General features: G+C 38.0%; 3 protein-coding genes across 8 annotated transcripts; 2 read left to right on the top strand and 1 right to left on the bottom strand.

Moving 5' to 3' along the window:
• Window positions 1-3,819: 3,819 nt before the first annotated feature.
• Window positions 3,820-15,940, top strand: LOC128740152 (endocuticle structural glycoprotein ABD-4-like). 6 transcript variants are annotated; one of them, XM_053835676.1, is made up of 7 exons: window positions 3,831-3,903; window positions 3,965-4,139; window positions 4,202-4,314; window positions 4,373-4,492; window positions 4,731-5,324; window positions 14,833-14,954; window positions 15,404-15,940. In XM_053835676.1, the coding sequence occupies exons 5-7, from the start codon at window positions 5,316-5,318 to the stop codon at window positions 15,675-15,677; spliced, it is 405 nt and encodes a 134-aa protein (XP_053691651.1). In that variant the 5' UTR covers window positions 3,831-3,903; window positions 3,965-4,139; window positions 4,202-4,314; window positions 4,373-4,492; window positions 4,731-5,315; the 3' UTR covers window positions 15,678-15,940. The 6 variants fall into 6 exon arrangements, with proteins under 6 accessions (XP_053691649.1, XP_053691651.1, XP_053691650.1 ...); XM_053835674.1 differs by having other exon boundaries at window positions 3,820-3,907; window positions 4,373-5,324; XM_053835675.1 differs by having other exon boundaries at window positions 3,965-4,136; window positions 4,373-5,324.
• A 5,467-nt stretch (window positions 15,941-21,407) lies between these two features.
• Window positions 21,408-21,930, bottom strand: LOC128740687 (endocuticle structural glycoprotein SgAbd-3-like). The gene is made up of 3 exons (XM_053836251.1): window positions 21,797-21,930; window positions 21,641-21,740; window positions 21,408-21,575 (listed from the first exon to the last, which is right to left on the bottom strand). The coding sequence occupies exons 1-3, from the start codon at window positions 21,928-21,930 to the stop codon at window positions 21,408-21,410; spliced, it is 402 nt and encodes a 133-aa protein (XP_053692226.1).
• Window positions 21,931-24,426: 2,496 nt separating this feature from the next.
• LOC128743580 (cuticle protein CP14.6-like) lies at window positions 24,427-24,978 on the top strand. The gene is made up of 3 exons (XM_053840180.1): window positions 24,427-24,563; window positions 24,624-24,794; window positions 24,912-24,978. Exons 1-3 carry the CDS (start codon window positions 24,427-24,429, stop codon window positions 24,976-24,978), a joined length of 375 nt encoding a protein of 124 aa, XP_053696155.1.
• The last annotated feature ends 2,630 nt before the right edge of the window (window positions 24,979-27,608 follow it).

Here is a 27,608-nt window from a genome sequence, read left to right as displayed (position 1 = left end):
CAACCAAAATAGTTTTTAACTGAAAATAATACTCCATTTCCTGAATAAGCTGCTTACGGTTAGGCTATGTCAGATTTGTTTTGGTAAACCCCCCCCCCCCCCCCAAGAACTTTTCTGGCTACGCCCATGCTTCTTGCGAGTAATCCGGGGTCAAAATTAGGGTATTTTTTATAGAAAAAGTTCCATAGTTCCTAAACAAGTAAAGATAGAGGTATACTATTTCCAGCAATGTTGTGTATTTTTACTATTTATACAACTTTGTAAAACACAAAAAAGTCATACAACAACTACAAAAACAGCTAAAATAGAAAAACTGATTTTAACGATTTCTCATTTATAACAAATAGGATTTTTCTATATTTGCTGAAGAAATGGAAGGTTACTATTTTAGGCAAAATTTCTTGTAAGAATATGCTGTGAAACTTTACAAAACACATCAATGTGTTATATTGAAACTGAAGAAAAATAATTATTTTATTGCACTTTTAGGGGGATTAATCAAAATTTTAATTCCGCTGGATGATAGAACTTTTAATTTTAAGAAAGTCTTCCAAAGGTTCCATAAACCTAAAACTAAAATTTCTAGTAGAAGTCTTCGATATTGCAAGGTCTTAAGTCTTGAATTTTGAAGTTTCCCCATTTTGTCAGCCCAAAATTCAACACGGGGCTGACTAAATCGGAACATTACTGTATTCCCTTTTTTACTTTTGAGGAAAAAGAACATCTAGCACAAAATGTTCTACCACAAATGTTGTCTATAAATGCTTTATTTCAATTTTGTGATAAATTTGAACTGAAAAAATATTTGGGTAGAGCGTTAGGTATTAAAAACAAAAAAGAGAAATTGGACTTTTTCATACCTGACGGTCCTCCAGATATTTTTCAATATTTTTCAATTCAGATATTTTTCAATGAAAATCAACACTCGAGTTTCTTTTGAGTGTACTTTTATGCCAAGGTAGTGATTTGCATGATCGCATCGCTTTTACGATGTTGCCCGTTAGAGGGTTAAGCTAAATAACCTTAAGTAAAAGAATTGTTAAACTCGACATTTTCAACAAGTTAGGGTCCATTTTATGGTTAACAATGCGATATGACGCCATTAGTGAACCCTTTTCATGCAAAATACACTAGAATTCGTTATCCTATTGGAAACCACATTAAAGAAAAACGGACTACTACTACTACTACTACTACTACTACTACTACTACTACTACTACTACTACTACTACTACTACTACTACTACTACTACTACTACTACTACTACTACTACTACTACTACTACTACTACTACTACTACTACTACTACTACTACTACTACTACTACTACTACTACTACTACTACTACTACTACTACTACTACTACTACTACTACTACTACTACTACTACTACTACTACTACTACTACTACTACTACTACTACTACTACTACTACTACTACTACTACTACTACTACTACTACTACTACTACTACTACTACTACTACTACTACTACTACTACTACTACTACTACTACTACTACTACTACTACTACTACTACTACTACTACTACTACTACTACTACTACTACTACTACTACTACTACTACTACTACTACTACTACTACTACTACTACTACTACTACTACTACTACTACTACTACTACTACTACTACTACTACTACTACTACTACTACTACTACTACTACTACTACTACTACTACTACTACTACTACTACTACTACTACTACTACTACTACTACTACTACTACTACTACTACTACTACTACTACTACTACTACTACTACTACTACTACTACTACTACTACTACTACTACTACTACTACTACTACTACTACTACTACTACTACTACTACTACTACTACTACTACTACTACTACTACTACTACTACTACTACTACTACTACTACTACTACTACTACTACTACTACTACTACTACTACTACTACTACTACTACTACTACTACTACTACTACTACTACTACTACTACTACTACTACTACTACTACTACTACTACTACTACTACTACTACTACTACTACTACTACTACTACTACTACTACTACTACTACTACTACTACTACTACTACTACTACTACTACTACTACTACTACTACTACTACTACTACTACTACTACTACTACTACTACTACTACTACTACTACTACTACTACTACTACTACTACTACTACTACTACTACTACTACTACTACTACTACTACTACTACTACTACTACTACTACTACTACTACTACTACTACTACTACTACTACTACTACGTGTAAAAAGAGACTTGATTGTACAATATTAGGACACATGCAGCAAAATCAAATGGAAGTCACCAAATTATGTACAACTGCACTTTGGTTGATTACCCTACAGGTCAAAAATTATTTGGGAATAGTGACTGGGAAGTTTTGTTCTGCCAGCCACATTCACAAATGTTGGTGCCGTTCGATTACGATTCATTGCGATCGATTCAAATATTCTTATCCGGCATCCGAGCATGAGAAAACAAATTTGTTTGACACATTCTTGGCCTAGGAAAGCCAACCTCATTTCCGATACGAAATTTATGAGCTTCCAGAAAGATGGTAAAAAGTAGTTTCTAGCGATTGCCAACGTTAAAAATACCAAAATTTCGAAATAATATTGACTAATTTAAATGAAAATTCACATACTTATCTTGATGATAGCTCAGTTCAGTAAAACTGACAAAACATCAGACTCAGAAGAGAAATTGATTGCGCACTTACAAAATTTCATTACTATCATATTTTCCCCCTATTCATTTCTGCGTACCATCTGTTTGTTGAAATCAAAACATGGCACTCGGTTGATCCAGTTGAAAATGCGTCTCAATTTCAATAACGCCTAAAATCTTTTTAACTAGTTAGGTCGTTTATAAAGGATTCGGAGCGGATGTGAGTTACTAGAATCACGTCGTTCGATGCCAAGTGACTTCAGCATGGAATTATTCTCAGAAAAACTAACAGCGATAAAGATAGAGTTTAAACAATACACTATAAACTATTTCTACCCAAATTTTCAAGAGAAAATACTTAGGGGGTAATTTTCTACAGTATTTTTTCCGTGATGCAATGTGATGTGGGACACCTTTTAGATGCCCTTACATTTTATGACAAGGCCTGCATAGCGTAATTCCTCTATCTAATTCGGTCCATGGCACCTGATCTTCAGTTCTGCGAGCGCCCAGTGCTCCACGGAGCCGGCCTGATAACTTCCCATGAATTCGCAAGGGCTATTGGCGACAGCGAACGGAAGATGATTTGGGAAAGCAAAGCTCTTTGTAGGTGTCACTCAGGATAGTGATCGCTTATCGTTTTTAAAAACAAATAATAGAAATAAAAAGGAAATTTTCATCTTCCTCAATTTACAGATTCTATTAGGATTTGCATAGAGGAAACATGAGCTAAAAACCAAGCACAGTCTGAAATGCTAAGCTGGCAACGTTAAAAGATATAAGCGCTTAGTCATAATGAAAATACATCTAAATTTTCAGTCAAATCGAAAAAGGTCGCTTCAGCTAGATATGCTTACAAAAATTAACTTTGCAGTGCGGTGCCCGGCCAACAATTTATAATAGACATGAATTGTTGTTACTACATGCGAAATATAGTTAGCTGAGCGGAATATAGTTAGCTGAGCGGAATATAGTTAGCTTTTAGTCCATCTCTTTTGAAAGAGAGTTTCTTCACTTTGTTGATGCTCGTCACCTAAGCCAACGGCGTAAACACTCCATTAAGTGGTAATAATCGCCAGAAGCGATTCTCACCGGCTACAGATTAAACAGGAGATTCAGTCAGAGACTGTCAAATTAGCAAATTGAGCTCTTGCTTCACAAAGATAGGAGAGGTAACTGTGAGAAAATAGGGGTTTTGGTTGGTTGGTTGACTGGTTGACATTTTGGAAAGCTGCAATTCTATTTTATTTTATTTATAGGTACAAAGCTTGGAAATTCTTGTACTCGTGTACCGTCACGCAATATATGAACCTGCTGTTAATACAAATGACGGAGGTTGTTACGTTGTCACCGGCGCCAATGAAAGTGAAACTGATAGTGCTAATGAATGGAATGAACGAATGAAATATGATCCATATACATATGGAATATGTGGTTAGAATTCAAGTCATGTGATGCACTGAAAAATAAACGTGTATTTTTTATTCTACAAATAGGTATAGGTAAGCTCTGTTATCAACAAAAATTATCTTGACGAGCAACAATGTTCATACTCTACTCTTTTAACGATCTGAAACCTCGCAAAATTGTGTTCGGATAACCGCGCACGGTAATAAATTTCCTTACTTTAGTGTCCACTTTAATTTGATTATTCCTTCCAACTATAGGTCAAAATGCTACACAACAGTGTAATCATCCAACGCGCAGATGTCAAACTTAATGTCAGGTTTCTAGCTCGTGCCTGAGCGGTGCATCTATTCGATAAACGGCCGGCGACGCGCAGATAGGTCAGTTCTGCAACAACACACAATAAAACTTAAACGATGATGATGAATCAAAGGATAGCAAGATAGATCCCACAGAGGGAATAGAAAAGTTACCGACAATTAAATTTTCATCACTTTCCTCTGCCTTACTGCTCTTTTATGAGCGGGGGGAGTTGGACACAGTGCCAGAATATAAAGCAAACTATTATTTAATTGATTAGGATCAATTTTTATTTTTTATTTTTTGTCATTCTAACAGATTTGACTTCTCTAAACAATGAACTACAATATAGGAAATTCTCCGATACTAGAACAAACCCAGACCCAGACTTCTTTTTCACAGCAGTGAGTCTGCGGTCCAAAAACCAGTTCGCTATTTAGTACTGTTACCGGTAGCCGCAACAGTGCGCGAGTGCTAAATCATACTGAATAGGGCTACCACACCGGCGGCGGCGCGGCTGATGTATGGAAATTCGTCTTGAAATGGTTACATTTGTATATTATATTACTGATGAATAAGTACTGCACTGCGCAACAGGAAGGGGACGGGAGGGTAGCGAGAGAAAAGTCTCAGTCTAGTCGCGTGGCCTGCCTATCATCGCGGATCGGATCATCTCATACGGCGGACGGTTGGCGCAGGGAACTCGAAACGCCGCGCCGACGAGGCAGATGGGAACTCGAACGTCTATAAATACAGTAGATAAAGTTCTATTCTTTCATTAGATTTTACTATCAGCTGGCGTTTGGAAGAGCACAGAAGCTGTGCCGGAAACGAGCAGGAAACGCGGGTGTTGATTGAAAGTAGTAATAGTGATTTTTTAGCAACAGTCAAATTATCAACAATATGAAATTTGTAAGTAAAAGCGGCTTAGTGATACATTGAGTGGGACTGAAAGTGAAAGTATTTTTTGATGTTTTGGAAAATATAACTAAAATACGCGAATTTCATCGATATTAATTACGGGTGATAGTGTTGGGGACCCCGAACGAAAAAAAACAATAAATATGCATATTTCCTATAGTAAAAGTATGTAAGTGATGCGTAATATTGTCATTCAAAACAAGTTTTAACTGCGTTCCGCAAAAATTTGTTAGAATTACTGACTGAGTCAATTTTGCTGATACATCTTGATGACTGAATATAAGCAGAATCATACATATATTGTACTTCAATGCTGATCAACAAAACTATTATACCAAAATCTTCGAACTAATCTGGAATCAAACTCATCGTTTTTATAAGTGTATAAATTATTCAGCCGAAACGGTTTTCTGTCAATATTTGGACAGCAACGTGGAGCCTCAAAAGATTATGGTTGTGATATAAATTTTCCGAATGTGATATTAAGAAGAAAATTATATTAGTTAGTTATTTAACATCCTGAATGAAATGTATAAAACACTCACAGTGTTACTTTAATTAGTTGAAATACGGAACACTTTTCAGAAATATTATGTCCAAGAAATACAAATGAGAAATGATAAATGTCTGCATTCAATGCATTCCCTTAAACGTTTTATAATTTTCTTATAGGACGATTTTCCCTTATACTGAAATACTGTGGTGAAGTAGCTGTTAAACGCTAAACGTGCGCGTGTCGTAACAAGAACTCATATGAAATTCACTCAGTCCTAGGCTACTCATCGTAAATCCCTTGAGCGAACACTCAATAACCAGCTTCGATCTGGTCGTACCTCCAGCAGGTTGAATTCCTCTATTTCTAGTGCCGGTTAGGTCTGATATTTTCGCGACGTAGCTGGCCTACCGTAGCGAAATCAGACTTTTGTCAAGTGTACGATGGAAATCTCTTCAAGGAATGCCAGCAGCTCGTGGTTCATACGCCTGCTTGCGCCACTCTTTGCTTCCCGTTTGAACTATGTCTTCTGTAGACAAAGTAATAGTCTCTATTTTGTTGCATTCCGTAATTTTCCGCATTGAAGAAGGTAAGAAGTACCTTAAACCTTAGTGGTGGTGACCTTCTTTAATCTGAACCCCAGTATTTTGAATGTGTTCAAATTTGCTGGTGTGCCCAGGCGTGGGGCCAATTTCCAGTTTAAAGTTCAGCTTCAAGCAAAATTTGAAAATTTTATTTTTAGTCCAATTTGAGGTATAATTGCAAGCAAACTAACGGGACTAACGTCATACCCAACTCCAAGTCTAAGTTCGAGCCCATCTTAAGTACATTTTCAAGTTCTAATTTCAGTCCGGTTCCTAGTTCAAATTGAAGTAATATTTTAGGCTCAAATTAAGTCGAATACCAAGTCCAATTTCAGGTTCAATTTTATGCCTGGTTTCAAGTTTAGTTTAGTTTAGAAAAATTTTGAGCTTTGATTTTTGAATTATAAAGTTCAACATTTTGTTTACAAATTTTGACATTTGATTTGCGGCTTGCGACTCTTGACATTTTACTTTTGACCTTTGAATATTAACTTTTAACTTTTGACTTCTGTTCTGACTTAGACTTTTGGCTTTTGAAACTTACCTTTTATCTTTTGAAATTCGTCTATTGACTTTGACATTTAAATTTTGACTTTTGGCTTTTGAATTTTTACTCTTAATTTTCGATTTTTAGTTTTTAACTTCGACTCTTAAACTCTTGATTTTTAATCTTAGACTTTTGTCTTCCACCTTTTGATTACTCATTTTTGACTTAAGAAGGTCTCATTACAGACAGCGTGACATTCCCTCCCAGTATGTTCTCGTTTTTATGATCATGGGTGTGGGGATTGAATGCCCCTGGTACAGAATATCGGTTATCCCAGCTTCAGAACATGCCTCGCGCAATATACCATCTCGGCAGCGATACACTGTGCGGCCGATGCGACGAACTGTCTGAACAGCTCGGTGCATCATCGTGTCGGAAATCATCGGCGTCGTCTAACTAGATTCCGACAGCGTTCAAAGACCTGACTGCTGAGCACCACAGTCGCATTCAGTTGGCTAAACAATCAAGACTTGGGCGATTCTTTGTGGCTGCAATTTAGACTTTGCACAATAGGGATAAATCGCATTATAAGATTGAGATAAACTCGATTTGTTATTTGGGTTGCTTCGAGATCTTTTCTATTGATTGTATCAGTCGCTCCCAGTTTCCGCCAAAGTACAGAGTAGCTGGCGGGTTTTATGTCCACTTAACATACGACTCCACAAATTATTCAATTGATTTTACGCTTAATACTGGCTACACTTATTGACAGCCGTGGTTCTCGTTTCAATGCCTGGTCGACGAAACACACTCTCTATGGCGATTTTAGATAAAATACAAGATAGCCCATCCCCTTGCCGCAGCCCTTAGCGCGATTCTAAAAGACTCGATAGTGCCCCTGAAACGCACACGTAGCATTCGTTCCGGAGCAGAAATCCTTTTTCGCGCATTATCTGCCATAGCTATTCACAATCAACTGTATCATATGCTGCTCTGAAATCTACAAAAATATGATGCGTTGGCACCTTATACTATCAACATTTCCGAAGAATTTAGCGAAATATGATGATAATTCACTTGGTAGTCAAAACCCTAGCGCAATATTTTTGCGCCCTTGGCGAAGACCCGGTTAAGCACACCCTTGTTTCTTAAATCGGCGTATTCCAGATTCTGAACCTGCGCTAAATTCTGTACCACAGTTTTATCAGATTTCGTTGCAAATTTTGTTCCAAATTTTGTAACAAATTTTGAAACAGATTGGGACTAGATTCTGCACCAGATTTTGGACCACATATTTGAACAGATTTTTGGCCACATTTTCTGCACCAGATTCTTGGTCCAAAATCTGGTGCAGAAGATGTGGCCAAAAATCTGTTTGAACCAGTTTTCGGACCTGAACCATATTTTGGACCTGGATTGCAAGCTGCATTTTTTATCGACTTTTTTTTGAGATTTTAAGACAGATTTGGTTTTGATTCTTGACCAAATTTTGATCCACATTTTTGATCAGATTCTTTTACCAGGTCTGAAATTAGATTTTAGATCCAGATTCTAGGCCTGGGCTAGACCACGTTCTGGACGAGATTCTGGACCTGGATCAGATTATGGACCTAGACTAGATTGCTTTCATTTATATCAACTTTTGTTCCAGAATTCCAACATTTTGTTCTATAATAGCTTATCAAGCATTTGTTCCACGGGAATTAGCTGTACAATATAAGTTATTCTTAAACAAAACTGTTTGCAGGGTAGATTCTGTGCCAGACTTGGGAGCACATTTTTGATTAGATTTTGGCCATATTTTCGTCCAGATTCTGAATCTGAACCAAATTTTGAACATCCAACAAAGTCTGGGCCAGATTTTGGACCACATTTCTATCTTTTGTTCAGATTTTTGATCAAAAGTGGGACCCGATTTTGAACCACACACTGGATCAAGATCAGATTTAGAGCCTGGGCCAGATTCTGAAGCATATCTTTTAACAGATTTTAGATCAAATTTTAGACCAGATTCTCAAATTGGACCAAATTATAAACCAGATTTTGGACAATATTTATGATCAGATTTTAAACCAGCAACCAAATCTTGGATCAGACTCTGAACCTGGACTATATCGTGAATCACATTTTTGATGAAATTTTGTTTCAGATTTTGAAACGGATTTGGGCTAGATGGTGGACTATGTTTCGGACCACATTTTTTCAGGTTTAAGATCAGATTCTAGACCTGGTACCAGATCATCGTAGCGTAACACTGTTGCGGCCTTGGCAAAGACGCGATTCGGTGTCCTCCCCTCGTTTCTTAAAACAGTCATACATGATCCGTATAACTCCCCAATATTTCGCTCCACCCGAGTATCTTACTTTTGGCGCCCCTTAGAGCTGTTGCCCTTAGGAGGGTGACAATTGCACGCTACGGCACTGTTTGTAGTAACACGGACCCCCGTAAAGCTCGCTCGATATTATCCTACGAGTTCTTTTACTATTAGAAACAGACGATGTAATAAGATCTGGGAGAGCGGTGTTGGCGGTGTTGATTAGCGTAATGCCTCGGTAATTACAGCTAAACGATCTCCTTTCTTGTAGATGGAATAAACCACTCCTTCGATCTACCATGCGGTAATGTCTCTTGTAGCCAAATTCTGGAAATTATCCACTGGAGTACGTCGCTGTTGGTCGCTTTTCCTAGTTAGAGAGATCTGCCACGGCATGCTGGAAGGCGATCAGTTGCTGCGAAACTCTTCGAAACTGGAAACCGTGATGCTGCACTCGTTTTGCGGGTTCTCCCAAGTTATCTTTCGTTCCGTTCCAGATCGTATCGATCTGTCGACCACCGCATGCTGGCTTAGGTGATCAGGTTTCCTTTCTCGTCCCCAGCACATATTAGATTTCAGTGCATAGTCCTTACGAGATAGGTTCAGCAAAGCCTAGGTGCTACATTCCGTTATCGAAACTTGACCTTCTGTTTTTACACGACAGACTTCGCAGCCAGCTGTTAGAGTACAGCACAATTGCAGGGCCAGTTACTACGATCTTATTGACTCTAACAGCCTCTCCCAGCCGAGGTTCGAACATACGACGACTGGTTTATTAGGCCAGCGGCATACCTCGAAGCCAACTGGGAGGCAGCCTGGAATAGTTATTCCAATTCTTCAGGATCTGATACTTTTTCCATCACTAGAACGCAATCAACTCGTTCCGCGCTCGACGATACATAGCTCCATCGTTCACTGGTATCCCCCATTAAACCAGTCATTTTGCGCACTCGGAATACCTTCAATTCAATTCCTGCTCTGTGAACTGAGATCATTAGTGGAGTCCTTCGTCGGCGAGTTACTCAACAAGCTGCGGTAGTACAACTTGGAGACTCCTTACGTGTTTATGAGCTTTACGGCTGCGTACGATTCAGTCAAACGAAATGCGCTAGATAATGCTAGAGCATGGTTTTCCGACCAAACTAGTTAAGCTGATTCGTGAGACGGTGAAAGGATCCAAATCATGTGTCAGAATAACGGGAGAGACCTCAGCCGCTCTCGTGACGTTGGATGGAGGAAAGGAATGCATACTCTAACATTCTATTCCTTGGAAGCCTTGGAAGGTATATTTCGAAGAGCAAACGTGGAAAGAAACGGAACTACCATCACGAAATTTCACATGCTTCTTAGTTTTACGAATAACGAGGATTATCGAAAACAACTGTAGAGTAGTGGAAGAATAAGCTTAAAATTGGAAGCGGCGAGATTGGGACTTACCATTAACTCCGCCAAAACGAAATATATGGTTGCTGGCAGAGAACGTGGGATTCCAAATAATGTAGATTACAAATTCGCTCAAAACTGCAGCCTTCAGATTCTTCCGGTGCACATTTATGGATATAAATCATGGATACTAAAGGAAGCTGATCGACGAGTATTTGGGGTGTTTAAGCATAGAATTTTATGATCAACACTTGATATCAAAATGGAAGATGGAATGTGGCGCAGTCGCATGAACCACGAGCTATATCAAGTATACAAATATGCTGATATAGTGAAGGTAGTACGATGTGAGCTGCGATGTGCACAGTCCAACGTAGTGGGCAAAGTGCCCAATAAAAGAGTTGCCAAAACTATTTTCAGCATAGAACCCCCCCGGTCTGGAAAGATGCACGTTCAGCTGATTTGCGAGGGGGTTGAAAAACGGCAGCCCAAAGGCCTACATGAATACTGATTGCTTATAAAAGATTGCGAATAATTCTTCCACTTTCGAAAATGTTCACTCGTGAGATACGGTGACTGATCTTAGATTACGTTGCGAAGTGTGAAAGTCCACAAGCGACCCCTCTTTAACCCTAGAGCGGTCGCGCTAGTGTACTGAGTACACGCGTTTTCGAAAAACGCGAAAAAATCATCGAAATTGTAATCAAATCACTCCAGGTTTTGGTTGTATTCGAAGATCTACTCTTCCTCTTTCTAATGATGCCAAAATATAGAAAAAAGAAATAAAAAAAGTGGTCGAAAGATGCTTGTAAAAATGGTGTGTCCGCGCGCGTGTACTCAGTACACCAGCGCGACCACTAACGTAACTTTTTTGAAATGAAAAAAGTTACGCAAGCGGTCGCGTCGTGTACTGAGTACACGGCGGGCAATAACTCAAGTTTGTGAATAGTTAGAAGGTTGCGACTTTCGACAAAGTTGTTTATCTAGTTAAGACACATCCCGTGATATACAACAAAATTCGGAACTGATTCGCTAGATGGCGCTAGATGAAGCAATTAAATTCATTTAAGAATATTTTAAAACCGTAATGAGCTAAAAGGTTACTATTTACTACAAAGTTGTTTGTAAAGCCAAGACGCATTTGGTAACGAACTCTGAAGTTTGGAACTAGTCCGCTAGATGGAGTATACGGTGAAATTTAATTCATTTGGCGATATTTCCGAACCATGACGAGATAGAAGGTTGATGTTTTCTATAAAGTTTTTATAAGATACTTCCGATGATAGTCAATAAAACTCGGAATTAAGTCAATAGTAGGTGGAGATGATGAGAAAATCAAATTCTTTTCGGAATATTGCGGAACCATGATGACATAGAACACTGCTGTTCGCTACAAAGTGGTTTCTGTAGTCAAAACACGTTAGATAACGTATCGTTGTCCTTTTCATCATCGATTGCGTTGTCAATTCCAGTCAATCAACAGCTATTTTTATGGTTTCCTGAAAGAAGCAATTGATACGTATTGCTTCAACTTTTATCAAAAGACAAGATGAAGAGCACAGACTGATCAAAATGCTTTTGACGAAGTAATTTCGTCGTCTGCATCGTCTATATAGAAATATCACCAGACAAGATTCCTGGAAACCCGTGCTGCGTTTCCATCACATTCTTAAAAAAATATTTTAGAGTGTTTGAGTCCCTATTCTTCCCAGGGTCGCTAATAGGTTTATTCGAAAACCTGGCAAACACGAATAAATGTCAAAATCTGGCGATCAATTTGACCGATGGGGAGGACTTTTTCGGGAAATGTCTTGCCAGTTTTGATCAACGCCGGTACAAAATGTTGTCTGAAATTAGGAGCGATGACTCCTTTGCAGAACGGAGAAACAAAAATCTGGCAAAAATCTGGGACATTACCAAATATCTGGAAGATTTAGAACTTTGTCTGGCATGCAATAAAAAATCTGGTAAAATCTAGATTTATCAGCAAAGCAAAACCATGCATGGATATAAACGTCCTTCAGAACTTGATCCTTCTTTATCGATAGATATCGCTGCCGGTTATTAGAGTACAGGAAAATCACTGGGCTAGTGCAAAGATCCTATTAACTCTGAAGCGGCACCGCTCAGTCGAGACTCGAACATACGACGAGTGGCTTGTTGGGCCAGCAACGTATCCCGGAGTTAACTTGGCAGACAGGCATAATGGCAACGTTGATGCTTGCAATTATTAACGTGTGCGTGATGATAAAACCAAAGCTATTTGTTTTGCTAACGCGACAACACGACTGAAGTGCACTCTCTTGATACTCATTTCAAAACAGCTTGCTTTTTTCATTGGGCTCGAATTCTTTACTCTTTCCTTGTATTACGTGTGTGTTATTTCCTGTATGATATAAGTAACCGTAATAAGGATATTATAGAATTGTTAGGAATCTAATGTACATTTTTCATTCTCATTATCATAGCAGGAAATAAAACAAACAAATGCTCGTTTTGTATTGTTTTGTGGTAAGTGTCAACATAATTCTAACATTCTAATGTTTAAAGCATTACCTCAACATACCATAGCAAGCTTCCCTAATAACATACTCATTATAAAACTGTACAACTAATTGTTATACAACTAATGTGAGTCATTAATAAATTGATTTAAATAAAAGTATCGTAAGTTTGCTACTTGGGTAAGTTGAATAAGTATCATGTATCCCTAGGTGATATGTGCATTATTCAGTTTGTCAACATTGTCGATGATTCACAAACTCTGTTTTGGGAAAATCGTCAAAAGAATACTATTTACAAACATTTTGGTGTTCTTTTCCAGACCAGATAAGCCATTTTACCGTTTATTCGACATAAGCTGAGATATCGCAAAAAGAAATATGATTTTACCAACTGCGACATCTAGCGGGACAGTTCTGAATTTGACCGATCATTTTCAAATTCGTCTTGTCTAGACACACAACTTTGTCAAAAACCGCCACTTTCTATCGTATCATGGTCATGAGATATCATCATAAGATTATAATTTGACCACGCACGCCACCTACTGAGACAGTTTCAAACTTTGTTATGAATTTCCAAATGTGTCTTGTTCGAACAAATAACTTTGTAGAACACAATAACAGTCTATCTCGTCACGACTCTGATATATTCCAAAAAAAACTCAATATGCTCGTTATAAGCGCCATCTACCGTATCAGTTCCGAATTTTGTTATCCGCAGTCAGATTGATCTCGTCCAGATAAACAACTTTGCCAAAGACAGCAATCGTCTATCTCTTCTCAGTCCCGAGATATTAGAGATTCTAGTATCGAGATTCTAGAATCATTTGTTTTGGTCGCCATTTGCGCCATCTAGCGGATCAGTTTTCAAACTTTATTGTTCGTTTCCAGATGCGTCTTAAATTGATAAACAACTTTTTCGAAAACCGCAACCTTCTATTTCATGTCAGTCCTGAGATATAGGCAGTATTATTCGCCGTGTACTCAGTACACGACGCGACCGCTTATGTAACTTTTTTTAACGCGACCGCTCTAAGGTTAACAGAATCGACTTTAGCATTAATGACTTTACCATTTACCGATTTTACTTGACTACTAAACGGTACTTTACCGATTTTTCCATTTACCACAAACTCCGCTTGGTGAATTTTACGTTTTGATATTCTATTGAATCGAGGTCAAATAGATGGTACCGATCCGAGTGCGATGGGAACTTCCCAGAATTACGCCATGGCAGATGTCGCAAAACAAGCCGGATTAATTTTATCTGCATTCGTTCAATGCGCAGGTTTCACGTTAGTTGCTCAGAACACCAGTCCTCAAGCAGCGGTCGAACAAGTTTGCAATATAATGATTTCAGGCAGATGTAGTTCTTTGAAGTCCCGTTAAATATTTTAAATTATATGCTTATTCTTTGCTGTTTAAAAATAACATAAAATGTTTACAAACATCATCGAAAGTCATCGATATTACGAAATTTGCAGCCAATAGTAAACCTTAAAACTTCTCTTGTAATTCTCGATACAGCCACAAAAGTGAACACAGAAATCCACATCTTCCCAGTAAATACCGAAAAATCATCCTTTATTACTCGAAAGTTGGCCAAGTTGAAAGTAAAATGAAGCTTGATGAATATTATGACAAAAATATTTTACAGCCTTACTATAATTATTATATTGCTCATATACTTCTTCGACACCAAACAAAATATTTACACGGTTATCATTTTTCAGAAACTAATCATACTGATGGCATGCATGTCAGCCGCCTTCGCAGCACCACAGCGGACAGAAGCCGAAGCTGAAATTGTGGCCCAAGACAGCAATATCGATCCGGATGGTTCTTATCAGTACAGGTGCGAAGTAACAACGTAAAATCGACAAAATGCTGATCACTAGTTAGCTATCTATGAGTACCTAGTAACTATGATGACTGCGGGCGGGTCAGCCAACCCAGAGTCAATTATCATGCAAATTAGATACGAACGTTGCTTTTCTCATGTAGCCTGAACTATACTGAGATAAACGCATGAGCTCAGCAAACGCGCATTCGTTATCATCTTCCACATCGCATAAAAAAAACAAAACACTCTTCAATTTCAATAGCCTAGAGACAAGGCGGTAGCTAACAACTCTCATCTATTAATTATCTCAGGAAACTCATAAATTATCTATTGTTTTTATTTAAAGTGTCGGTTGCTCAACCCAGCAATTATCCAATCTCGGTCGATGGAACAAATTGAACAATATTAGAAATTAGTTTAGACATTTGCCGACATTGACCTATATTATCTACATTTTCTAGCTACGAAACTGCCAACGGAATTCGGGGCCAGGAGCAGGGAACGCTGAAGCGGGCAAGCAGTGCGGACACAAGTGATGTTATCATTGCGTCCGGTTCCATCAGCTACACCGCCCCCGACGGTCAGGTCATTACGCTGAACTATTCCGCCGACGATGAGAATGGTTTCCAACCTCAAGGAGACCACTTACCGACACCGCCACCGATTCCGCCGCAGATTCAGAAAGCTCTGGACTATTTGGCCAGCCTACCGCCGGCGAATCGAAAACGACGTTAGACGGCCGACCGTTACGAAGACCCCCCGCCACCGAAAACTGATCGTAGGACCTCACCCACCTGGGCCAAGCTCTAGCAAACGCAAGCGATGGCTAATACTCAAATACTAGTTATATTGTTTAGGATAATTACCGATAAATCACTAACTGTTTGTTGAATGCAAGGCGAACTTATCTGGAACTAGATAATAATGTCGCAACAAGTGAAATTTCGTGTTCAAAGTGCTTTTGCCAAATATGTAGCTCATGTTAATTATTGAGAAGAACGAAGAATATTATTGTTGCATTACCACTGATCAAAGGCGTTAATAAAATCGCATCTGAAAAAGTAGAGGTTTGTCTGTTTATACATTTGGTACACTCATATCTATTTGGGTGGTATTACAATTGCTTCTATTGCAGTTGTTGTTTGAAGTTCAGTCTCATTCTGTCATGTTTAAAAAATTTGCCAAACTAGGAATCTATACAGCAATTCCACCAAAAAGGGAGTTACTAAATTTTTAAAGTGCTCCCAATTTATTAAAACTTTGTGTAGGGGAGCAACGGCTACGATGAGACACAACGTATTGGAACCAGGGCCTTTAATTATCACCGAATTTCAAACAAAACAGAAAATCTTTTTTCTTAGCATACATTGTTTTTTGTGCCTCTGAGTTTCGTATGTACAACTGCACAGTGATTTTCATCATAGCATACAAGTTCAATATATCGTGAAAATAGAACGGGAGTAAGTGATTTTCAAACCCAGAAGGTGATATTCACTTCAGGAAAAAAACAATTTTAAATGCAGTAAATGAAAAGAAAAATCTTATGTCCAACAGGTGAACGCAATAGATGCTAAATAACAACATAAATTTTTTTATTGATTTTCACTGCTCAAACGTGAATATCAGTTTGTTACAATATCACAGGGCGTTGATATTCTATATTCTCGTGCATGAAGTTCATGCTTGCTGTATATAGTTATTATGTACGTTTGATCAAAGCAAGCAGATTTTCAACGTAAGGTAGACTGATAATCCAGAAGTTTGAACGTTATGCTGATGAATATTAACAGTACTGATTGGAACAAAAATTTTTTTGTTTTGTTGATAGTAGCTTGGTAAAGACTTTTATAATTTTTGAGGTTTGTAAACGAAACACAGCTTGAGAAAAACGAAAAAGATGGCTGAAAAAATAAAATCCTGTCTTATTTTTCTTTTTTCTCTGGCTGTGTTACGTTTACAAACCTCAAAAGTTATAAAAGTCTTTGCCAAGCTACTACCAACAAAACAAAAAAAAAGTTTGTTCCAATACGTTGTATAGTTGCCGAGAAAAGGTACATACAGTTTGAAAATCGTGGTTTTCCAGGAGCGGCGTTTTATTCCGCCGAAGTTGTTCCACGCCGCACTGAAATGCTTATGTGTATGATCGTGGTCGGATCATTACAAATTTAGTATCAAAATAAGCCCCCTTGTGTCCCCTTAAACCATATTTTTGGGTAATAAAGAATAATTTAGAAGTCGTGCTATTTATTGTATCTATAAAGCAAACCATACATTATTGTTGGGTATGATTGAAAGTTCCGATTATTTTCATATATACATTTATACTCATATAAAAGACAAATCCTGGACATCTGACTTTTAACTTACACTTCAGAATTCATTTACAATCAATCCCTATGGATTAATTTGCAATTGAACACAACAAAAATTTCAAAACAATCTGCATGGCGCAAGATTTGTCTCAGTGTCACTCACGTCTCTGGGTCTCACCGTAGCCAATAGGAATGTTTTTTGAAAAATAGTGAACTAGCGGAGTTAACAAACAGTTCTATTGTCACATTTTTTCATATGTAAACTGTTATTACTATGTGATGCAATGCAGTAATTTAAATTTAATGTGTATTTTGCTGTTGAAAATCACTTGAAAATGATTGCAAAAGAATTTACTTTGACCCCCTAAAACTAATTTTTATTGATCAATATATTAAAAAATCAACAAAAAATTTTCAAACTACATTATGCGATGTAAGTACACAAACTTTACTTTTCATGAAAATATCATGGATCTTGAATGTTTTATGTATCTTGTATGTTTTATGTATCTTGAATGTTTTCAATGGGAATATTGACTCACTGTTCCTGTTGTCTCACTGTTGATTACTCTCAGAGCCATGAGCGCTTTGGCACTCCCTCGTTTCTTAAATCGGTGTTGTTTCCGATAAGATTTTAAGCCACCAACCAGATTCTGAACCTTCACTAAAATCTGGACCACATTTTTTATCAGATTTTGTTCCAAATTTTGTAACAGATTTGAACTAGATTTAGGACTACACTTTTTGACTTTTTGATCAGATTTTGAGTCAAATTGTGAACCTGGAGCAGATTTTAGGCTACAGTTTTTTAATCAGTTTTTAAACCACCAGCCAGATCAGAGTTTTGAACCAGATTCCAGACCCGTACTAAATTGCGAACCGCATTTTTTTTATCAACTTTACTTTCAGATTTTAGAATAGATTTTGAACCACTTTTTAGATCAGATTTGAACCTGATTTTAAATAAGATTTTTGACCACACTTTTTATCACTTTTTGGGCCTCATTTTTTATCGGATTTTGGATCAGATTCTGGTCGTGAACAAGATCTTGGAGCTGCACCAAATTCTAGATCAGATTTTGGACCATATTTTTATCAGATTTGGGCTAAATTTTGGATGATGTTTCGGAAAACATTTTTCATCAAATTTTAAACTAGATTCTAAACCAGGACCAGTTTTTGGACCCTTACCCGATTTTGGACCAATTTATTATCAGACTTTGGACCAGATTTAGCCAGACCAAATTTGGGTCAAGATTTCGGAATTGGAAGGGATTATAAACCAGATTTTGGGGCACATTTTTTATCAGATTTTAATCTACTAACCATATTTTAGATTACGTTCTGCCATAGATTCTGGTCTTAGACTGTATTTTGGACCTGGACTACTTTGCGGACCACATTTTTTATCAAATTTTATACTAGATGTGTAACAATTTTTGGAACAGATTTGAACTAGATTTTGGACCAGATTTTGAGCCACATTTTTAATGAGATTTTGGCCATATTTTGGACTTGAACTAGATGTTGGATCTCCATCAGATTCTGGGCCAGATTTTTGACCAAATTTTTATCAAATCTGGACCAGATTTTGGATCATATTTTGGACCACATTGTTTATCAGATTTTGAATCAGATGTGGAACCAGATTTTGAACCACATACTAGACCAAGACCAGATTCTGGAGCACATTTTTAATCCGATTTTGGTCCAAATTTTAGATCAAACTTGGAACCAGATTCTCAAACTGGGCCAGATTATAAACTAGATTTTGAATTACATATTTGATCAGACTTTGGACCACATTTTTGACCAGATTTTGAGCCCGCAACCGGATTTTGGATCAGATTTTAAACGAGGTTCTGGACCTGGACCATATTTTGAAACTACTATATCGACCATATCGTGTACTACTTTTTTAATCAAATTTTGTTTCAGATTTTGGAACAGATTTGTATTAGATTGTGGACCATATTTGGGTCCACATTTTTATTAGGTTTTGGATTAGATTGTAGATTGGGGCGAACCAACCAACGGTTGAAAGCCCCTTCAAATAGTAAATGAATAAATAAATACAGTCAACTTTCGCTAATTGCACTAAGCTCTTAGCCCACTTAGTAAAAGACTTTCGTTAATTGGGCTGAGCTGTCGAAACCGAGGGATACATCGTTTGTTTTTGTCGAAATCGTCGCAGAAAGGTTTATAAAAAATATATACCCTTATTAAACACAGAGCCAAAGTGAAACTTTATCTTTTCGCTGTTGAAATTTATTTCTAGATTTTTAACAAGCAAACAGTAGAATTTCATACTACAATGTTAACATATATTAGCATTTTTAACTGTTTCGCCGTGAATGAATGGGACGGTCAAGCTTAAAAATGATCAGATAACGATATGATGCAACTGTATTCCATTTAATTAATTTTAATATTTTCTCTATAAATTATTTTCTGTATTTGAAATAATGCATTCAAGAGCCCCACGGAAGCAAAAATACACTGTCAGAAATGACGTTTGACTTCGTTTTAGGTGGGATATAGGCCAATTAACGGGAGCCCGATTAAAACGTAGCCCACTTAAAGATAGCCCAACGAACGAAAGTTGACTGTAGATTGTAGACCTGGATCCAGTGCGTCGTAGCGTGACATTGTGGCGGCTTTAGCGAAGACACGATTGGTTCGTACAATTCTCAGTATCCAGTACTCGCTACACTCGAGAGTGCCTTACTGAGGTTCAGACCGTTTTTCGCGCCCCTAGTGCTAGCACCCTTGGCGGGACCAGTCTGGCCAACTGCACGCTACGGCGGTGACAACACTCCCCTACTTGTAACTTCTCTGAAAATTTTGGACCTGTATTTTAATATTTGATGCTCGGGATGCTTCTGTCTAAGTGAGGGTAGTCTGAGAAGTCGGGATTTTTGTTTTTCTTTTTTAGAAACGTATAACTTTTGAACCACTGAACCAATTCTAATGATTTTTTCAGAGACGAACTAGCAGCAGGCTGAAAGCTTCTGAAAACGTTTTGCAACCAAATAAAAAACATTTTAATAAGCTTTTTTGGAGAAATATAGAACTGAAACTTCAAATTATAATGATGACAAAAATACAGAAAATGTTCATTTTTTGTGTTTGTAGACCAAAAGGAGGTCTCATATTCTAGAAAAGTATAATTTTTAGTTAACAAGATATAAGTTACTCCGGGGTAAGTGGGACCTAAAAATTGTATAGTTACGGTTTATTCGTCCGTATAACCTACACCTATGATTATTTTAAAATTCCACATGTGTGTATAATGTGTAATGTGTAATGTGTGTAATTCCACAAATATGTAGTTCAAAATCTAGTGCAGCAAAGAAACTCTTCAGTAGTATCACCTTCAAGGTTTAATTACAAAAAAGGACAATCGATTTACGTCAAATAAACAACGTGAAAATCCCAACAACGAACGATGGTCAAAAATTAAATAGTCCCAAATCATGTACAAAATCGGTTCTAAAAGTTATCTTCTAAAACTTATTATCATCATCATCATCATTATTATGCAATCTGTCTTCAATCGACACCATCGATTCAATCGACTCAGAGATAAGTATATTTGGCTTTCATTTGTAAATTACTGGCAGGATCGCTGCTATTTACTCTTGTCTTAATACTTGCGCCAATAAGTAATAATTTCATTTTCGCGAGTACTAAAAAACTTGTGCCAACTGGAACACTAACTTCGTATCTTTCATTCTTTCAACAAGAGTTCTATTCAAAGAGAAAATTTCTGAATCTTTGCACTTCAGAGATGGTAAATTATACCAAAATTCTGTCTAATTGATACTCTGTGTAACTTCAGCAGCTCAAATTGATCACAAAGGTGCTGTGTATAGTCGTTAATACTTATTTCAAAATATCTTAAAATTTCGAATTTCGAATATTTACACTTTTAACTCAAATATATCACACATTATAGAATCTTTGGTTCATCGAACCTGAAATTATAGTTCATAATCACAGACATTTCATATTTTATAGTTGTTAAACAGAAACAAGACCATGGAGAAGCATAATGAAGATCAGACGTATCACACACAAATTACGCGCACATCCTTTATTTCTAAACAACATCACTAATAGAACCTAAGCATTTAATGTATGCACTTTTCAGCTAAAACTTTCGCTTGTTCTCTTTCTGCGGTGGCAGTGTTGCAAGATATGCCAACGCCCTGGCAATTGGCGCAGGCACGGGTGGTGGTGTTGGAAGATGTTCCGCTGACGGGCGATATCCGTTTTCATCTGCCGTGTACGACACACTGTAAGTCTTTCCATCATCACCCTGTAAAAATATTCGAATAGCTATCATGTGAAAATAATTTTTTTAACTTGTTTTTTCAATGGGACCTGATAGGTATACTGTCCTTGCGACGCGGTACCGGCTTGGTTATTCACAAAAATTTGCTGGCCATCCTGGGCTGCTCGCGTTCCATCACCACCTTCGTAACTACAATTCAAAAGCATGATAAAGCGCAATCTTTCCAGCTAAGACACTTTTGATACCTGTATCTAAACTTTCCGTCCACTTCTAAAACATTTTCATGTGCAATTATAGGAATATCTTTGAACTTTGGAGTAGGTCTTGTTTGGCCATTAACGATTAGTATCATAGCGAGCAAAATTAGCACTTTGGTCATTGTAAATCCTTTCACTTTTCCTGTAATTGCTTTTTCGGAATGTGACCTATCTTCAATTATCCACTTTGCCGTAGTTTTAGTACCGAACAGTTAAAAACTCAACTCCAAACTGTGCCCCGCGATGGACTTAATTCATATTTATATATAACCGACATGCCAAAACATGCCACATAAAAGGGAGTTTTACAGTCCATGCCCAGACAAATTTCAATTCCGAAGGGCTCCGGACAAATGGCAGCTCATTCGTGAGTTCTATTTGATTACCAAGTCGAGATTTTTCGCCATCGAAGCCGTTGCAAATTCATCGGAGGTACCATTGCCTGTGTCTGTATACTGATCGTGAGGCTGCACAGCTAGAGATTTCTGTATGATTACCTGGCAAACTCTCCCACCCAATTAGTCGCGATTTTCATTTCGTTTTATTAGCTATCCCTCCGTTATGGGCTGTTGAATGCCCGTGCCCTACTAGTACCCAGCTGGTGGTCGACAGATTTTGCGCAATCCTGCTGGACAAACCCTGCTTCCACGTTACAACCTGAGCAGTCCGGCGCTGTTTGTGTTCCAAATGTTAAATTTCCAAAAATACTCAACCTCGAACAAATCAATTCGCAAAGTTTGCCTATGCTAATCTCCTCTACATTCGAATATTTCATGCCTCGATGCAGTCAATTGAGATGCACATAGCGAAATTAAGTCACCAGTTTGGAGCGAAGATTTCCTTATCGTATTTTCGAACCCGCAGCCTCAGCTGAGCTGTACATGCGCATCGAAATGTGGAGGCCACCCGGTTTATGTTTGTAGATTGACATCTACCTGCACACCGTTTACGGGTTGCTCCTACAAAAATGCTTTGCCGAAGTTCGGAAACCGAGAAGTTTATCAAAAATCTGCTAAAATATTGAACTATTTTATTCCCTTTTTTTATTGTACTGGCAATGGTTTAGAAATAGTGCGACACTTCTAGTTAACGGAACACTTAGCGACTCTTGCAGTACCACCCTAACAGTTAAAACCTTTTCAACGAAATATTGCGCCTCAGCAGTTCATGTACCGATATCACTGACCCATCCTCAATTGCCGCGGGTTCGGTAGATCGCTTTTCTCGAACCGCTATTGACCGCCACCGACGCCACCACCACCGCTGCTAGGGGAAGACTGTCCAGAACGCACCGGGGTGGGGTAGAATGGCCCATGCTATTAATTGTTTAAAAACGCGGAAACTATTTGGCAAATTTTTGAATGCGCATTTTATTTTGGTGTAAAACAAGCTAATTCATAATTGTGTAGAATGTAAATGCATCAAACATAGCCACATCCAATAAAATCAAGCGATTATTCGCGATCTCATTCCACATGTAAGAAATCACGGTTTTCTCTTAAGCTTTTACCACTAGTTGGTATGCACATTTCATAATAAATACAGTCTATCTAATTGATATACTGTCATACTCGACGATTCATCACAAAAAAGGCATTAACTAGGCATGTTTTTCACATATATTGCAAAAAACTTCAAAATACAAAACAGGGGTAGAATGCATCACAGCGGGATCGAACAGTTATAAAATATTTTTAATTTGCAGTACATCTTTTGTTTCGGATTATTTATTAAAAATGTAGCAATAATATGTATTGTATAGGACTTAGAATTTGCCTTAAACCTAATTGTACATTGTTTAACTTACAATATTTCATCACACATCAGTTGGAGAAAAGTAGATGATTAAATTTTATTGCCAATTATGTGGAGATATGAACCCATTATATCCCAGCAAACAACCGTATGTAACAAACGCTATAACGAACGCTTCCACTATTTCGGCAGCCTAGTTTTAGGAGTTTATACAACACGTGATTAAATGTAAATTTTCTGGTTGCGTATAACGCCTAGCTGGGCAAACTTGGTGCGTTTTGTCCACGGGCTTTGGCGTTCTGCCCCACATAATGATTTTGACTCTTGCCAAAAATCGTCAAAAATAACAAAAAATACTGGTTTTTGTTAGGAAATTTCACCTGGAGTAAGTGTAAAAAAGATCCCAAAGGCTTCTATAAGTTGAAAAACGTGGAACAAACACGCCGTTGCTCTGCAAAATGATGTTTTGCTTAAGCGGTGCATTCTGCATCACTTTACCCTACGCTTTATTGACAATCTCGGCAGTCCACCACCGGTCGGTCGGTGGTGCTTTGGGATGATGCCTAGAGAGATCGGAGGTAAACAGAGGACGCTTACTAAATATGTGTGAACTGAATGACGAAAATCCAAACAAATATCGCATATTCCACCTTACTATTATCGTACCGACTACTATAGTAGACCGGGTGACACTCCGTAGCTTGGGATTTTTTGTGACTCCTGGCTCAATCGCTAGACAAGTGTACATACGCACCCGTCATATATAAAGCAAACCAAAACCGATCCGAAGTCACAGTGTACCATTTGGGTTATCTAAGAAACATTCGTGCCATAAACGTAGTTTAGAACCACAATAAACAAACATGAAAGTGATCATTGCAGTTCTAATTCTAGCGGTAGCTTTCTCCCAAGCCGCACCTCAAGGCCGTACCGCCGATGCCGACACTCCAATCGTTAGTCAAACGTCCGATATTCAACCAGATGGAAGCTTTAGCTATGCGTAAGCATAAACCTACAATCGTAAAATGTAAACAGCTTATCAAATGTGCTTTTATTGCAGATTCGAGACTGGTAACGGCATCAAGGTCGAAGACCAGGGTACCATCAAACGGGTACGTGTTCCAAAGACGGACGAAACGGGACGTCAGCTCGGCGAGGAAGAGGTTCCTGTTTCGGTACAAACCGGCTCGTTCCAATACACCGCTCCGGACGGCCAAATCTACACACTCAGGTACCTACACCCCATCAGGGGACCTCCAATCAGGTCCAATGTTATCATATTTCAGACACGAGATCCATGCAGCACAGCTAACTAACGGTGTTTGGTTTTCCTTGTATGCTTTGATAGGTACATTGCCGACGAAAACGGATTCCAGCCGCAGGGTGATCATCTTCCAGTAGCGCCAGTTGCCTAGTTTAATTAGCTCCATGACAATGACAACATAATCCACCTGTATGGTGTACAGCAAACTAAACCGCAAACTGTATCACAACGGAAAGTATATTTATTACTGCAAATAAAACATATACGGTGGAAATCGATCCTTCGTCGTCATCGTTTGCATAATGTCTCACTCAACATTCAGAACTCAAGCATATGCGTGCCATACGAGCAGGTGACAATTAATCCGAGAGTGGATTATGCTACTTCAATTATATGAAAACGAGCCTTCAACAGACCAATGAAGCACAGAAAAACATATTGCCGTCATAGATAAACCACTCGACCATAACGAGCTAATTTCGAGCAGTTTTGCAGTTAGTTCCCATAAGAAAATTATTGATTTAAAGATATTTTGAATGATTTTTGCAACATTTCGTTAACTTATCATGCAACATTTTAGAATAATTGTGTGTCACCAAACCTAAAGCCTTTGTTACTGGTTCGTTGCGAGAGTATTTTTCTCATGTTTTAAACTGGTAAAAATTAACATAACAAAATTGCGAAAGTTAGTTACTTCACCTTAATTCATGCAAAAAAAATAGTACATAAAAAACGGCATGATTCATTTCAATATTAATTATTTTTGGAGATACGTGAGAAGTAAAAATTACTGTATCCCACGTAAAGGAAAGCAAAAGGTTAGGAAAACCAAAGATCAGACAATTTCAAGCTTAGCAGCTACTAGCACGGTTGTTACAATGCAGTTGTAGTAACCGAATTATGGCTAATTTCAGTCGTAATCCGGTTGCTTCAACTGAATGGACCTAAAGTGTGCTACTTGGGTTAGTCGTCATCAATTCTGCCTATTTCAAAACCAGTTTTTTTATTTGTGACAAAGATTCTGTTCATGAAAATATATTTGCTGTGTTCAGATTGGTAAGAAGAATGCAGTATTTACATTTTAAAAACAGAATTCCGCTTTTGAGCCTAAAAACTGCTTCCGAAATTAGGCTTTCTGACGTAAAGTTAATGACTGCTAATTTCTTGTTAAAATGATTCTATGATTGTTGTGTTATGATTCGTCTGATTTTAAACGCCTTTCAGACTTGATCCTTCTTCGTCCTCGTTCGACAGACTTGGTAGCCTGTTGTTAGGGAGCAGAATAATTACGGGGCTAATGCAACAATCCTACTTAACTCAGGCAGCATCACCCGGCCTGGATTTGAACATACGACGATTGGCTTATTAGACCATTGTGCATCCTTGCATACCTATCAATGCCGACGCCGGCCACGTCCGAATGCGGGTCCTGGCAGAATGGGTTGGGAAGGAATGTTAGTCCAATACTTGTTGCTATTCAAGACCAGGCAATCTTGTGCATCTTCACAAGTATTTCGGGAAAGGAATGGTTGTTAGTAGAAGGGGCGCTAGATAAAGAACCATCTTAATGGATGATGTAATCTGTTGAAAGCTACGCGTGATTTCGGTGTGGTTTGGTTGAAACAAGTACCGAAGTTTCTTAGCACCGACTAACTCGAACGTTCGATTATTTCATTCAAGTACATGCTACAGATATCGAAAACTGTTTAGACGAAACAACCACTGCAACTACCACGAACTGTATCAATATGCTTCAATACAGCATCATGTAAAACACAAATGGAAAACCAACTACTTGTCTTAGGCTCCCGCTTACTTTACTTTTTCGACGACAATCCACCAAACGAATCTGGGCCGTATTTAGGGGTCGTCTCCACGCTGCTCGGTCTTAGGCTACCACTCTCCAGTTACATCCCCAGTTCCATCCCCAGGAAATGGGATCTGCCTCGATGTCGACGGCCTTTATCGGGTTAGTCTCTGAGATTTGAAATACGAATAATTTGTTTAAAATGTTCAGTCCATTGTTAGAGTTGTTCTGCACGGTCATGCAAGAGCTGGCTCTGTTCTTTGGTGGCATCTTAGAATTCATATTGATACCGCAAAGGCGACGATAAATGTCGCACAACAGGCAGATACCACCATTGTCGGAGATGAGGGTGAGTTAGTTGGTTCCGTTAGATAACCATACTCAATCATATTCCGCTATAACCCGTTTCGCTTTATTGAATCATACGCTGCCTTGAAGCCTATAAGCAGATGCTGGGTTTGCCAGAGAATTCGTTTGTAATCTTGTAAGCGAACCAGCCACAAGTTGAAAGTTTCTTTATTAGAGATTCCAAATAGGTCTACATTAGAAACAAAAAGATGACCAAGGAAGTGTCTTCATTTTACTTCCCGCAGCACTGTTTTATAGTTTTTTATCAAACGTGGGCTTAAGGGGACATAAACCACTAAAACTTTTGAAAATTCCATTTTTTTATTTCAGATTTTGATTCTGTGGTCTTTTCCGCCTATTTTGATACTAGTTTTGTAATGATCCGACCACGGGAAGTGGCCCAAAAACGATCATACACATAAGCATTACAGTGCGGCGTAGAACAACCTCGACGGAATGAAATGCCGCTCCTGAAAAACCACGATTTTCAAACTTTATGTACCTACCTTTTTCCCTGAAACTACATAACGTATTGGAACAATTTTTTTTTGTTTTGTTGGTAAGAGCTCGGTAAAGACTTTTATAACTTTTGAGTTTTGTAAACGAAAAAAGAAAATGAAGATTGA

The sequence above is a fragment of the Sabethes cyaneus genome, chromosome 3 (genome assembly GCF_943734655.1).
Source record: "Sabethes cyaneus chromosome 3, idSabCyanKW18_F2, whole genome shotgun sequence".
In the NCBI taxonomy this organism is placed as follows: domain Eukaryota; kingdom Metazoa; phylum Arthropoda; class Insecta; order Diptera; family Culicidae; genus Sabethes; species Sabethes cyaneus.
The sequence above is the reverse complement of the archived record's forward strand: the minus strand, read 5'-3'. Positions and strand labels throughout refer to the sequence as shown.